At 69.7% G+C, this 12,606-nt stretch overlaps 1 protein-coding gene across 1 annotated transcript; it reads right to left on the reverse strand.

Moving 5' to 3' along the window:
• Positions 1-2: 2 nt before the first annotated feature.
• CHLRE_16g671825v5 (uncharacterized protein) lies at positions 3-12,488 on the reverse strand. The gene is made up of 10 exons (XM_043071176.1): positions 9,386-12,488; positions 8,534-9,144; positions 8,282-8,390; positions 7,585-8,102; positions 7,322-7,430; positions 5,889-7,151; positions 5,559-5,717; positions 4,866-5,342; positions 1,126-4,646; positions 3-875 (listed from the first exon to the last, which is right to left on the reverse strand). Exons 1-10 carry the CDS (start codon positions 12,074-12,076, stop codon positions 590-592), a joined length of 9,744 nt encoding a protein of 3,247 aa, XP_042916176.1. The 5' UTR covers positions 12,077-12,488; the 3' UTR covers positions 3-589.
• Between the last annotated feature and the right edge of the window lie 118 nt (positions 12,489-12,606).

Genomic DNA, 12,606 nt, shown 5'->3' on the forward strand with positions numbered 1-12,606 from the left:
GCAACAGCGCGTTCTTACACTGTAATCGTTCAGCAATCGAAATACACGCGTGTTGCCCTGAGCGGCATCGCCGCGCGCAAAATAGTAGTCTCTTTTGGCGCGCTCCGACAACTGGGGCGCCCGCTCTCGCCAGCGCTCTCGCCGTGTTAGCCTGCAATCCAATTGAAATGATGCATTGCTCTCCCGACCATTTCTAATGCTGTGACCGGATGCATCATCGTGGTTCCTCCGCTCACGCACTCCGCATAGCAACACTCTGCCTGCCTTTGACTGGAACCCGCGCCCTGGCAACCGTCAAACGTAGAGCAGGTACAGACCACCCTCGCCAGCGCCCAACGGACTGTCAAATTTCATCCAGTCATAGCAACTGCCCTGCCGTCAGCATTCTTGCCCGCATGAAATTTACATACCATACAGTACCGTAATGGGACACGCGCACTTATCTTACAAGTTACAACTATTCCCAGACCCCGCACCGGCGGTGGCATGCCGCCCGCAAATCCCTCGCCAACGCCCAGCCCCGCGTTGCCAGCTGCCGCCGCAGCATGTGCACGCCGCCGCCGCTGGGGCCACCGCCGAGGCCGCCGCCTTAGCGGGCGCTGCCGCTGCCGCCCGCCGGAGCGCTGCCGGCAGGGAAGCGCCAGCCCAACGGCGTCGCCGCCAGCCGCGCCGCGCGCCACTCCATGAAGCTCCTGGGCGCGTTGGGGTTGGGCCCGGGCCCGCCCGGCTCCGAGTCGGGGTCGAAGATGTTGCTTCGCAGCCGGATCCTTTTCATCCGCCGCAGAATTAGCTCCTCGCACCCCATGTCAGGAAGGTAGTGAAGCCGCCCGCCCACTACCTCGTCCAGCGGCGGAAGCTGGTGGCGGTACGGATCACTGCGGTCGGCAGCAGTCGCACGGCGGCAGGGAGGGGCAGGGGTGGCGGCAGGGGTGGGGGCAGGGGGAGGGGTAGGGAGGGGGTGTTGGACAGAAGCCACGTGGGTAACAGTGAAGGGACATGCAGACGGTCGGGGCTGGGAAGGATGGGCACGGTTGCCTGCCATGCATGGGCGCGTGACCAAGTAAGCTGAATTACAAGGTATCCCCAAACCAGACATAACCAAGCAAAGGAGCCCTTTCGGTTTACCTGAATGGCTCGTAGCGCCCAGAGCTGCAATCACCGCCGCCGCCGCCTAGCCTGCTGTTGGCGGCGCCGCTGCCGGCTGCTGCTGATGCCGGTGACTCCTTGGCCGGCACGTCACGGCCGGGCCCGCTGCCTGCCGCGCGCCGTGCCTCTCGGCCCTGAGCACCTGCGGCCTCCTCCGCGAGTGGCACGGCATCGGCCGCACCGCCTGCTGGTGCCGCTGCCGCTGCCGCTGCCGCTGTGGCTGTGGCTGATGCACCTGCGGTGCTCGAGTGAGTGCGGAGGTCCTCCCACTCAGCCGTCGCGGTCGCGGCACCACCATGACCGTCACCGTCGCCCCAGCCGCCCGATGCTTCAGCCGCAGTCGCGGCGGAGGGCTCCGCGCCGCCGGCTTGGTGTGGCTCGGGCGCGTCAGCCGCAGCGGCGCCCTTCCCACCCGCCGTGCCACGCACTTGCGCGGATGTCGCTGCAGCGGCCACGTCTGATGTGCCTGCGCTGCTCCGGTACACGGAGCCCCCGACCCAGCCTACCGGACCCACCGCGTCACCGCGAGCTTCCGCTTGGGCCTCAGGTGCCATGCCTGCCCCGTCCCCCTCGCCGCCACCGCCAGCACACCGGCCGCCCTCTGCTTCGGCGCGGCGGCGCTTGCCCGACTCCGGGCTTGACCCCGCTGCCCGCTCGCCATCCTGCGCCTGGCTTCCTGACTGGCCAGGACTGCGCCCCCGCGGGCCAGGCTCCGGGTCCCGCTCGCGCCCCTGGCCTCGGTCCCGGCCTCGGTCTGAAGCCTTGCCGCTGCTGCGGCCCGGATCCCGCTTTGGCTCCGGCCCTGGCTTCGGCTCGTTGCCGCTGCCGCCGCCGCGCGCTCGCCCCTCCAGGTCATGCTGCCGCTCCTGCTCGCCCTCGCGCCGGCGCTTCTGCCCCCGGTCGCTATCACGCTCCCGCTCTCGCTCCTGCTCCCGGCCGCGTGTAGACTCCTTCTCGTCATGCTTGCGTTGCTGGTCATGCTCGCGCTCACTGCCGCGCTCCCGCGTCTGCTCCAGCTCGGGGCCGCGCTTCCGGTCCCCGCCCCTGCCGCCCTCCTTGTCCCGGTCCCGCTGCCGGTCTCGCTCGCGCCCCGGCTCCGCCGTGCGCTTTTTCTCACGAGACCGGTCGCGGTCACGCTTGCGGTCAGCGTCACGTGGCCTTTCGCGCCCCGAGCTGTGGGCCTGCGGCTGGTCATAGTCGCTGCTGTTGCCCTGCGGCTGCTCATCCCGCCCTCGCTTTTTATCGTTCGGCTGCTGCTCCACGCCCAGCCCTTGCTCGCGCTCCACAGCTGGCTCCCTGTCCAAAGCCTGGGCCTGCGGCAGCGGCAGTGCTGCTGACAAGAGTGCGGAGAGCGAACCGGCCTGTCCTGGTGGCTGCTCGTGTGGGGACGGAAGAGGCGGCTGTTGCGAGGGCTGCAGCTGCGGTTGGGGCGACAGCGGAGGTTGTGGCTGCTGCGGCTCTAGCGGCTGTAGTGGTGCCGCCACTGGCGGCGACACCAGCGGCTGCTCGGCCGGCTGCGGCTGCGGCGGTGGCGACATGCTTTGCACCGCAGACGGAGACAAGACGATTGGCGTGCACCCGGTGCTGGACCGTCGCCGCATGGTCCCTGAAGCATCTAGGCCCTCCTGCTGCTGGTGCTGCATTCCTCCTGCCTTATCCTTGCCAGTTTGGCCTTGCTGCGCAGCCTGTGGGCTCCCCACTCCCACGTCCGGCTGCAAGGCGGCCCCCACCTGCCCTGCTGCCTTGCTGCGATGCCTTTGGCTGTCGGTTCCACCGCGCTCTTCACGCGGCCGGGATTCCTGCCGTTGCTCGTTCGTGTCAGGCACAGACCGCGGCGTGTTAGAAGCCGTCGGAGCAGCTGCGCCCGCTAGGTGTGGTGGGAGGAGCGACGGAGACAGCGGCCGCAGCGATTCCTGCTGTTGCTGCATCTGCATCTGCTGCAGCTGGCCCTGCGCTAACGGCGGTGGCGGCGGTAGTGCCTGCTGCTGCGACTGTGGCTGGCGGCCCGTTTCCGCATCACGGGACGCCTGTTTGTCGCGCTCCCGCTCCTTGCTGCTGTCTTGCCGCCGAGCCGAATCTGTCCGGTCTCGGTCGCGCTTCCCTTGACGTTCCCGATCGCGGTCACCGTCCCGGCTGCGGTCTCGCGCTGCAGGCTTCGCTGCTGCCGCCGCCGCCGCAGCGTCCGCCGCTTTTGGCGTGCCTGTGTTATGACCAAAAGCACCCAAAGATGCGGGGCGAGGGGAGGGCGGCAGCTGCTGCGGAGCTGCTGCTGCTGCTGCTGCCGCCATCGTCGGCGCTGCCGGGCTTGGTCCTGTGGCCGCCGCTGCTGCTGCTGCTGAGGGCTCGCTGCTGCCATGGCCGTCAGCCCGGTCGCTCTTGCTGGGTTCCGCTCCGCGTTCCTTGCCACGCAGCGACTGCTGCGAATCTTTGCCCTCGGCACGCTCTTGCTGCTTGCGCTTCTCCCTCTCCTTCTCCTTCTCCCTGTCCCTATCGCGCTCCTTCTCTTTCCCCCGCTCTTTGTCCCTGTCCTTATCCTTCTGCTGCTGCCGCACCTTGTCGGCATCCATGCCGCGCTGCCTGTCGCCACTCACGGCACGATCCCGGTCCCGGTCCCGGTCCCGATCCCGATCCCGGTCCCGGTCCCGGTCCCGGTCGCGCTCACGCTCCCGGTCCTTTGGGCGGCCGTCGCCGTGCTCCTTGTCGGCGCTGAGGCCCTGCGCCTCATCCCGGCGCCGGCTGCGCTCTTGCTCCGGCTTCTGCCGGCCGCCCTCGCGGTCCCGACCGCGGTCTCGGCCCCTGGTGTCGCTACGCTCCCGCTCTCGCTCCCGCTTGCGCTCCCGATCGCGGTCACGGGCCGCGTCGCAATGGCCGTCGCCGCCGCCAGCTGCGGTCGAGTCGACGGCACGCCGCCTGTCGGGTGTTGCGTCAGCTGTGGACGTGGTGGCTGCCGGCGGCCGTGTCGGTTGGGCTGCGCCGTTGTCGGGCGTTGCCGCAGGGGCAGTGCCGCTCGGCGTCGTGACAGCGCCCCTGCCGCCTGCGTCGTCGCGCTGGCTGGCGCCATGTTGCGGCGAGCGAGGCAGCGACAGCTGCGGCGGCGGCAGACCCTGCTGCAGCTGCGGTGGCTGCAGCGGAACCGCTGCTGCAACTCCTGCCTCCCCACCAGCACTGCCCGCCTGCACCGCAGCCGCTGCCGCTGCGCCTGCCGCAGCCCCCTGGGCGGCTTGATGCCACGCCGCCGCCTCCTGGGGCAGCGGGAAGGCCTGCACCTCCCCGGGCAGGTGCAGCAGCGCCTCGTGGCGTGCCAGCGAGGCCTGCGCGTCATCCAGCGCCTCCTCCGCCGCCGCCGCCTGCGGCAGGCCGTTCTCGGCCACCTCCCACCCGTCCGCCACGGGCGCCCACCAGTCATCGCCTCGGTCCAGGAGCAGCTGCTCGCCGGGCCGCAGGTCGCGGACGGCCACCAGCACCGGCAGCACCACGCCGCGCACCGCAACCGGCACCACCTAGCAATTGGAGGAGCGAGGCGGTTCCAAGGCCTACCTCAAGAAAGCTCGAAAGGGCAACGTGCATGGCCTCGGGTTTCGGGTCACACGGAGTTTGGGAGCTGCATGAAAACAGCCCGCAGCGCAGGGCGCTACCGCAAGACAGTCCCAGTCCGCCGTGTCACGCAATACCGCGTCCGCCCCGTCCGCCTGCCCGCTCCCATCCCCGCGCGCACCCACCACGCAGTTGGCCTGGCGCTCCTCCTCCGGAGGCTCCGGCAGCTCTAAGTCATCCGTCGCGTGCCGCCGCTGCCCCGGGTCGTTCACCAGCGCCAACACGCTGCGTGCCGCCCCCATGCTGAACAGCGTGAACTCCTGCTGCCGCGGCGCCGGCAGCTGCGAGTGCATGCAGTGGGCGCTGTCCGGGGGCGCGATACCTGTGCCTGCTCCGGCTGCTGCAGCGGCTGTTGCCAGGTCCGCTGCCGCGGCTGCTGCTGCTTTGGCGGCAGCCGCCGCGCCCGGCGTCTCCGTCAGCTCCGGCGGGTAGGGCAGGCGGTAGGACAGGGACAGGAAGCGCCACACCTCTCCAGTCTCGCCGCGCCGCCGCAGCTCCAGCAGCAGAGCGGGGTCGCCGCGAGCTGGGCGGTGGCTGGACGCCGCGCGCGGGTGGCCCACGTAAGCGAACTTGTAGGCGTCCTCAGAGCCGCCCGCAGTGCCCTGCGGGGCCGCACAGGTCGCGGGTGCGCGCGACATGGAGCGAGCAGATGCCTTACTACTTGCGTACATCCCACCTTGACTTACGTAGATCCCACCTTGACTTACGTAGATCCCACCTTTCTTGCGTACATCCCACCTCTGCCCGCTTCATGACGACGCTCAAGAACCCGCCTTCTGACTGCCATACTCGGGACGTCAAGCTACGCACGCGCTCACCTGCAGCAGCCAACCAGGCATCACACCCAAGGGGTGGAACTTCCGGACCTCCGTGGTCACGCACGCGCCCAGCCCGCCGCGCCGGGCGTCGCGGCACGCCACCACGCAGGGTAGCGTCACGGGGCCGCGCGGCAGCGGCGTGGTGGCGTCATACAAGTCCTGTTGTGGGAGAACGAGGGCGGCCCAGGTTTGCTAACATTCCGTTGCAGAACCCTTTTGCAGTGGTCAAATGTCAATCAAGCGTCCATATGGACACATTGTCCTGGCTTGTTTGGGATCACGTTCGGGGCGTGTGCGGTGTTCCAGACTGGACAATACGCTCGAGCGCACCTTGAGATTCAGCAGGCTCGCAAGGCGGCGCTGAAGCACCCCGGTCCTGGTGCCGCTGCTGCTGCCGCCGCCCTCGCCGCCCCGAAATAGAGCATGCCAAGGCCTCGGCTGCGCCGACGCTGGCAGCGCCGCCTGCTGCCCCTGGCCTTTGTCTCCCTTTCTGCTGCCTCCACCAGGCAACGGCACGATCTCGACTGCGGGCGTCTGCTCATTGCCGGCGTGGCGTCGTAGCCAGTCCGCCCGCCCGGCGCGGGCGAAGGCGGCAGCCGCGGCATTGCCACCGTCCCGCCTGACCGCAAACACGACGCCGCACAGTCGCAGCGACCCGTCGTCTGCATCTTCCGCGGGCACCTCGCGTGCTGCTGCCTGCGGCGCGCCGCCGCCGGCCCCCGCAGCCTCCGAGGCACCAGGCAGCAGCCGCCTCCAGCGCATCTGCTCCAGCGTGATGGTGCCGGCGACCTGCTCCCACTGCGCATCAGCGGCGGCGGGCGGCGTGAAGCTGGCGGGGTCGGCGCCGGCCGGCACCCAGCCGTCCGGGTCGTGCACGCAGGCGGCGGCGCCTGCCGCGCCGGCAGCCGCCGCGGTGCCGAGGCCGGGCTGCTGTAGCGGCTGGGGCTCCTGGGGCGACTTCCGCTGCTGCTGCTGCTGCTGCTGCTGCCCTGTTGCGACGTCGCGGGCCAGCGGCGGCGGCGAGACGCTCGGCTTGGGGCGCGCAGGCGCCACTGGAGCCGGCGGCGGCGCACGCGCCCGTGGCGGCGCGCCGTCCTTGGCCGCGGCCTCGCCTTTGCTGCCGGCAGACCTGGCGGCTGCCCCGCCGTCGGCACTCCGCGGGCTGGGGGCCTCCCGGCTGGTGGTGGCTGGCGCCGCCGGCGCTGCGGCCGCGACCCCGGGATCCGTCACACCACGCGCCCCGTGTGCCACCGCCACGGCACCCCGCCGCGCCAGTCCTCCCGCTGCTGCCCCGGCACGCTCCCCCTCCTGCTCATCGTCCTCAGAGCCCTCCTCGCCCTCATCCAAGCCCTCATACGCGCCCTGCTCCTGCCCCGACTGCTCGTCAGCTACGGCCGCGCCCCCCGGCCGACGCGAGACGCAGCGCACGGCGTAGTGCGGGGGGGCCAGCCGCACCGCGCCCGCCGCCAGCGGCCGTCCGGCATTGTCGCAGGCTTCCAGGACCAACTCCTTGCCGACCGCCAAGCCCAATCGCTTGCGCATGTCAGCTGGAATCGTCATGTACAGGTTAGTCCTGCCGCTGCGTAATGTACGCTGTGGAATGCAGGCGGGGAGACAAGGCGGGGCGTTGGTGGGCCAGCGAGAGCCGTCGGAGCGCATTAGAGCGCTAGCAGGTGGCAGTGAGGGTGCAGAGCAAAGTGACAGGCGTGGCGGGCGGGACGTTGGATTCCAGACTTGGACATGCAGGGAATGGCGCGGCTCACCGTAAAGGTTTCCTTCGTCCGCCCAATGTGCAGGACCACTGAGCTGCCTATGCCCAGCCCGGCGAACCCGCCGCCCCGACAGCACCACGCCCTGGGGATGATGATGCACCTGCGCCGGCAAATAACAACACAGAAAGGGCCGGCGCATGTTTGCACCACCACCCCTTGAGTGACCGCAGTTGCCAGGAGCTTCGTCCCAAGCCGAGTGCCGAAAGCTATCAGCCAATGCCTGCCAGTGTGGGGGTTCATGTTAATGCGCTTACCCGTCGGCGTCGGTTTTCGACAGCACCTTGCAGCAGGCCGGAAGGGCTGCACCCGCCTCCGCCGCCACCGCCGCCGCAGCCCTGTCCCCGCCATGCTGTGCCGCCGCCGCCGCCGCCGCCGCCGCGAGGCGCCCAGATTGTGGCAGCGCCTCCACGATCACCTCATCTTCGCCGTCCAACACGGCCTCATCCTCGGACTGCAGGACCTCATCCTCATCCGGCTCCTCATCCTCGTCTTCATCCTCGTCCGTCACCGCACCCGCGGCCCCTCTAGCGGCCGCGCCGGCATTGCCAGCGGCTCGGCCGGACCTGCCATGTAGTCCCGCCCCGTCGGTGCCGGTGCCTAGGACCTCCAGACAGACGTGGCGCGGCGTCAGCGGTGCGTCGCCGGGCTGCAGCGGCCGGCCGTCCGCCCCGCACGGCGCGAGCGCCAGCACGCGCCCGCGCTCCATGCGCAATGCATCCTTCAGGGCCTTGCCGATACGAACGCCCAGTGCGCCCGAGAGGCCCACGTTGGCCTGTGCGTTACGCATGGGCCGGAAAGAGCTACTGACGGGTGGAGCGTTAAGCGTAGGCCCTAGCAAAGTGTTTTGTTGCGCGTGTGGTCACGCAAGTTGTCACGTGTCAGCATGTACACACGGCTCGAGGGTATTAACCCCAGGAGTCATAGCGCTTCGCCAAAGTGCGCCGCACGTACCTGCGTGAACTCGGCAGAACCGCGCACGTGTAGGCACAAGACCTGCCCCCTCGTGGTACCCGCCATGACTCCTCCCGCCTTCAGCCACGCCACAGGGAATTTGACCTTCCTATAAATCAGAGCATGCCCGCACGCGTGAAGGACATGCGTTATCCTAGGTATGTACAGATCGGCATTCCTCATCAAGGCCCTAGAGTAATGCATGCTCTTGCCCGACTTGAGCCTTGTACACAGTCAAACAGCATTACGTACTGAGCGCAGTCGGTTTTGGTGAGCTCCTTCATGCAGGAAATGTTGAAGGTGGGGAATCCGCCAGCCACCGCGCCAGGCGCCGGCACACTGCCCACAGCAGGGCCAGCACCAGCAGCTGGATTGGATTCCGCACGCTCCATCCCGTCGACGCCTTGACCCTCTTGCTCCCCCGGCTCCGCCTCCTGCTGCTGCTCGTCCTCCTCCGCAGCCGCCATATGCGCATCCGCCTCCCCCGCATCCGGCACTGCGGCCGGCGACCGCGCCTGCGGCCGCCGCTGCGGCTGCAGGGGCTGCTGCTGGTCCGCCCTGGGTTGCAGGAGCGCGGCGCAGCCCGCGGCGAGGTCAGCCTTACGCACGCACCACACGGTGAAGTGCACGGGCGGCACTTTCCAGTCAGCTGCCATCCGGGCCGCCGCTGCGGAGGCGTTCTCATGCGCCTGTGCCGGCGACACGGCGGCGGCGGTGGCGGCGGCGGTCGAGGCCCAGGGGGCGGGCGGGTGCAGGCAGCGCGCAAAGACGAGTGCGTCGCCGGCTGTCGGCTTGTAGTGATCCAACATGGCTTTGGTGTCGTGCAGGCGCTGAGCGCTGTTGCCGTTGCCGCGCACGCGCATCTGCGGGTGTTGGTGCACAAATGCAGCGTTGGCGCGACGTCAAAGCACCGGCCTGAAGACGGCCCCAGCGGCCAGCGCCAATTCCACGCGGCATGCAGCAGGTGCGGAAAACGCGCGGAAAAAGCAGCACGCGTGTGGTATTCGAGCCACGGTGCGATGCCGTGGCGATGCCTTTAAACTTCCGGTTCCCCACACACGATTCCTCCTTGCAGCTGAACCTACAACCCCTGCCAAAACCTACCGCCCAGCTCCCGCCGCCTGCGCCGTCGTGCAGGACCACAGGCCCGCAGAAGGGCTCTTCCTCGTTGTCGGCGTGTAGCCCGTGGAAGACTCCGTCCTCGCCAGTCATGGCTGACGTAAAGCAGATGGGCCCGCCCTTGACACTGCCCACCTCCGAGTTCGCCAGCTGCTTGCTACAGTGCCTGTCCAGACTGGCTCCTGCGCCGCCGCCGCGTCCGCCACCACCCATAAGGAGCGGCGGCGGCTGAGGCTGAGCCCGCGGCCGAGATCGAGGCGTCGGGCTGACCGACCCGGCCGGCCCCTGCGGCGTGGCTTGAAGCTGGAGCGGCGCCGGCTCCGAGCGAATGGCGGGCTCTTCAGATGAGTCTGGGGTCGTCTGCGGCGGCGGCGGCGGCCTACGCGGCACGGCGGCGCGGGCAGCGGCTGTGCCCGCTTCAGCTCCCTTCGAGTCTGAGGGTGACGGCCTCGCCGCGACCTGGACCTTTTCCAGAGTGGGCTTCCGTAGGGCCGGCGACGCGCCCTCGGCTGCAGGCGCCGCCGCCGCCACGACAGCCCCGCCAGGTACACGGCCCTGCTGCCGCTCCCACTGCGAGCCCGAGGCCTCCTCGCCCTCCTCCTGCCCGCCGTCTCGAGACGACCGAGACCCCTGCGCCCCTGCGCCCGCGTCGCCAGGAGCCGCCGAAGTCGGGCCCCGCCCTCCGCTGGTGGTGGACACAGCGCCCACGGTCTCGCCACTGTAGCGGTCGCCGCCACCACCCGCGCTCCCAGGCGCAGCGACTGAGCGGGCCCCGCCGCCACCGCCGCCCAAGCCGCCCAGCCCACCAACGTTGCCGCTGCTGCCAACCTGTGCAAGGCCCGACAGCTCCGCCAGCGGCGGCGGCGCCGCCGGCGCCGCGCCAAATCCCAACGCCGGGTGCCGGCTGCCTTGCTCTGCGCCTCCGAGCCCAGCAGCCCCTGCTACCGCGCCCGCATGCACGCAAACGCCGGCGCTGCCGCCCGCGCCCGCGCCCGCCGCTGCTGCGTCCGCCTCCTCGCCAGCGGGCCTGAGCAGTGCGACAATCTCGTACGGCCGCGCCGGCCTGGGCGGGTCCGCAGGCCCGGAGGCGCAGCTGCCGTTGGCTCGCAGCAGTGTGTATCGGCCCCGCGGCACGCCCTCCACAGGCTCCCGGATGAGTTGCAGGCCTGCCACCTCGGGCGTGGTCGGGTCCAGAACGCCGCCGTCCGCCGTCAGCCACCTCGAGGGGCCGTTCAGGCGGATGCGCCACGCCGCGTCCTTGCCCTTGCCCTTCGCCTTGCCGCCCGCGCCCCTGCCGGCCGCTGCCGCCCCGGCCGGGGCACCTGCGGCGGCGGCGGCGCCGCCGCCGCCCGTGACCTCTTGCAGCGGTCGCAGTGTGTCCGCAGCGCTCAAGCCGAGGACCGTGAAGAGCACCGCGCCGGCCCCGTCGCCGTCCGACACAGGCACCATGTCTTGAGCTCCGGCGCCCGCGCCGCTGTCCAGCACCGGCCCCAGCTCGGCGACGCAGGCGAGGCCCGCGGCGCGCAGGTCTGCCGGCTTCAGGGCCAGCAGCTTGCGACGCGGCGCGGCAGGGTCGCGCGACGGCAAGACGGTGACTGTGAAGTGAATGGTAAAGGCCCGGACGCAGTGGCCCGCACGCAGGGCGTCCAGCTGGTTCCCGTCATGCGGCGGTTGGCCTGCAGTCGCTGGCTGGGGGGCTGTCGCGGCTGCGGCTGCGGCTGTCCCCACCGCCGGTTGGGTTGCTGCCCCCGCCTGGGTGGCTTCTGCTGCGTCTGCAGGTGCCGCTCCGGTGGCACTTGGCGCCGCTGCAGTGTCGGTCCCCGCGGCGGGTGCAGTCGCCGCAGCGGGCTCCCCTCCAGCATCCGCCATGTCAGCCTCCACCAATGCCTGCTGTGCCTGCGGCGCAGCTGTGGGCGCTGTAGCTGCGGGGCTGGGTGCAGTCGCAACCGCAGCTGCCACCTGTGGCGGCGCGGCAGAAGGCAGGACCTCCACCGCAGTGCTGCCGGCGGGCGGCGGTGCTACTTCTGGCCCCATCGCGGCCAGCAGCACGGCTTGCAGGGACAGCGGCGAGACTGCGAATGCAGACGCAGCCGGTTGCTTAGGCCCCGGCGCAGGTTGGAGCCCGCAGCCGCTCGCATGCACAGCGGCAGTCGCGGCCTCGGGAGCCGCCGCAGGAGGGGCTGTAGCTGCGACCGCGGCTGGCACCGGCTGCGAGCCAGCCTCGGCACCAGCTGTGCCACCGCTCGCGGCGGCGCCAACATTTGCAGCAGCCGGGGCGGTGTCTGACCCCAGCGCATGACCGCCCCCTACTACGCCTGCCCGCGGTGTGCCTGCATCCGCCGCAGCTCCAACCGCCGCGCCCACGTCAGTAATTCTGACCAGCAGCTGCTGCTGGGGCTGCTGCGTGGGCTGGTCACGTGGCTCTGACTGTTGGCCCGCCGATGGCTCCATTGGCGACCCAGCCGCACCTGCGGCGGCACCGGTGCTGACAGTGTTGGCAGGCGACAACGCAGCCGCCTCTGGCACCGGTGCCTGCCGCGGGATTGCGAATTTGTTCTTGCGGTGGCGGCGGAGCAGCGCCAGGGAGCTCACATTGGCGAAGTCCACCGCCGGGGCTGCAGCTGAAGGCGCAGCCGTAGGAGGAGCTGAAGGTGCAGATGTAGGTGCAACTGGCATTTGGCGTGAGAGGTGTAAGAGAAGGCGGGGGCCACAGAGGGTAAGGAGGTGCGCGTGTCACGGTCTGAGAGGTCGCGCAGCACGGCGCAGCAGCTTCAACGACTTACGAGCGGTTCCCGCCGGATTTCCACAGCTCCCCTTCGCTCCACCCTCAGCCGATTGAGAGTCCGCAGGCTGTACATCCATGGTCAAATCGTTGTATCCCAAAGCTCAAGGCATGGCACCTCGCTCGCGCAACTCTCCCGACAAAGGTGCACTCCCCGGTGAGCCGTTCCGCCGCATCATAGCAACTATGGAGCTACATGCAATATTTAGGCATGCTTTTGCATCGCTAATTGCAAAAGGGACGTCTTGCCGAGGCAAGCCTGTACACGGCGGATATTTCTTTCGCGGGCGAACCTAGCCAGGCATGGAGTACATTGGTTTGATGTTGTTTGCGTAGAAAACTCCAGATGTGGCTACGAAGTTGCGGGAGGGATGCTTCTGCTGAACCCCATTCCAGGCCCAGCCCTGGCCCTGATAGCCCCGAC

The sequence above is a fragment of the Chlamydomonas reinhardtii genome, chromosome 16, assembly GCF_000002595.2.
Source record: "Chlamydomonas reinhardtii strain CC-503 cw92 mt+ chromosome 16, whole genome shotgun sequence".
NCBI lineage: Eukaryota > Viridiplantae > Chlorophyta > Chlorophyceae > Chlamydomonadales > Chlamydomonadaceae > Chlamydomonas > Chlamydomonas reinhardtii.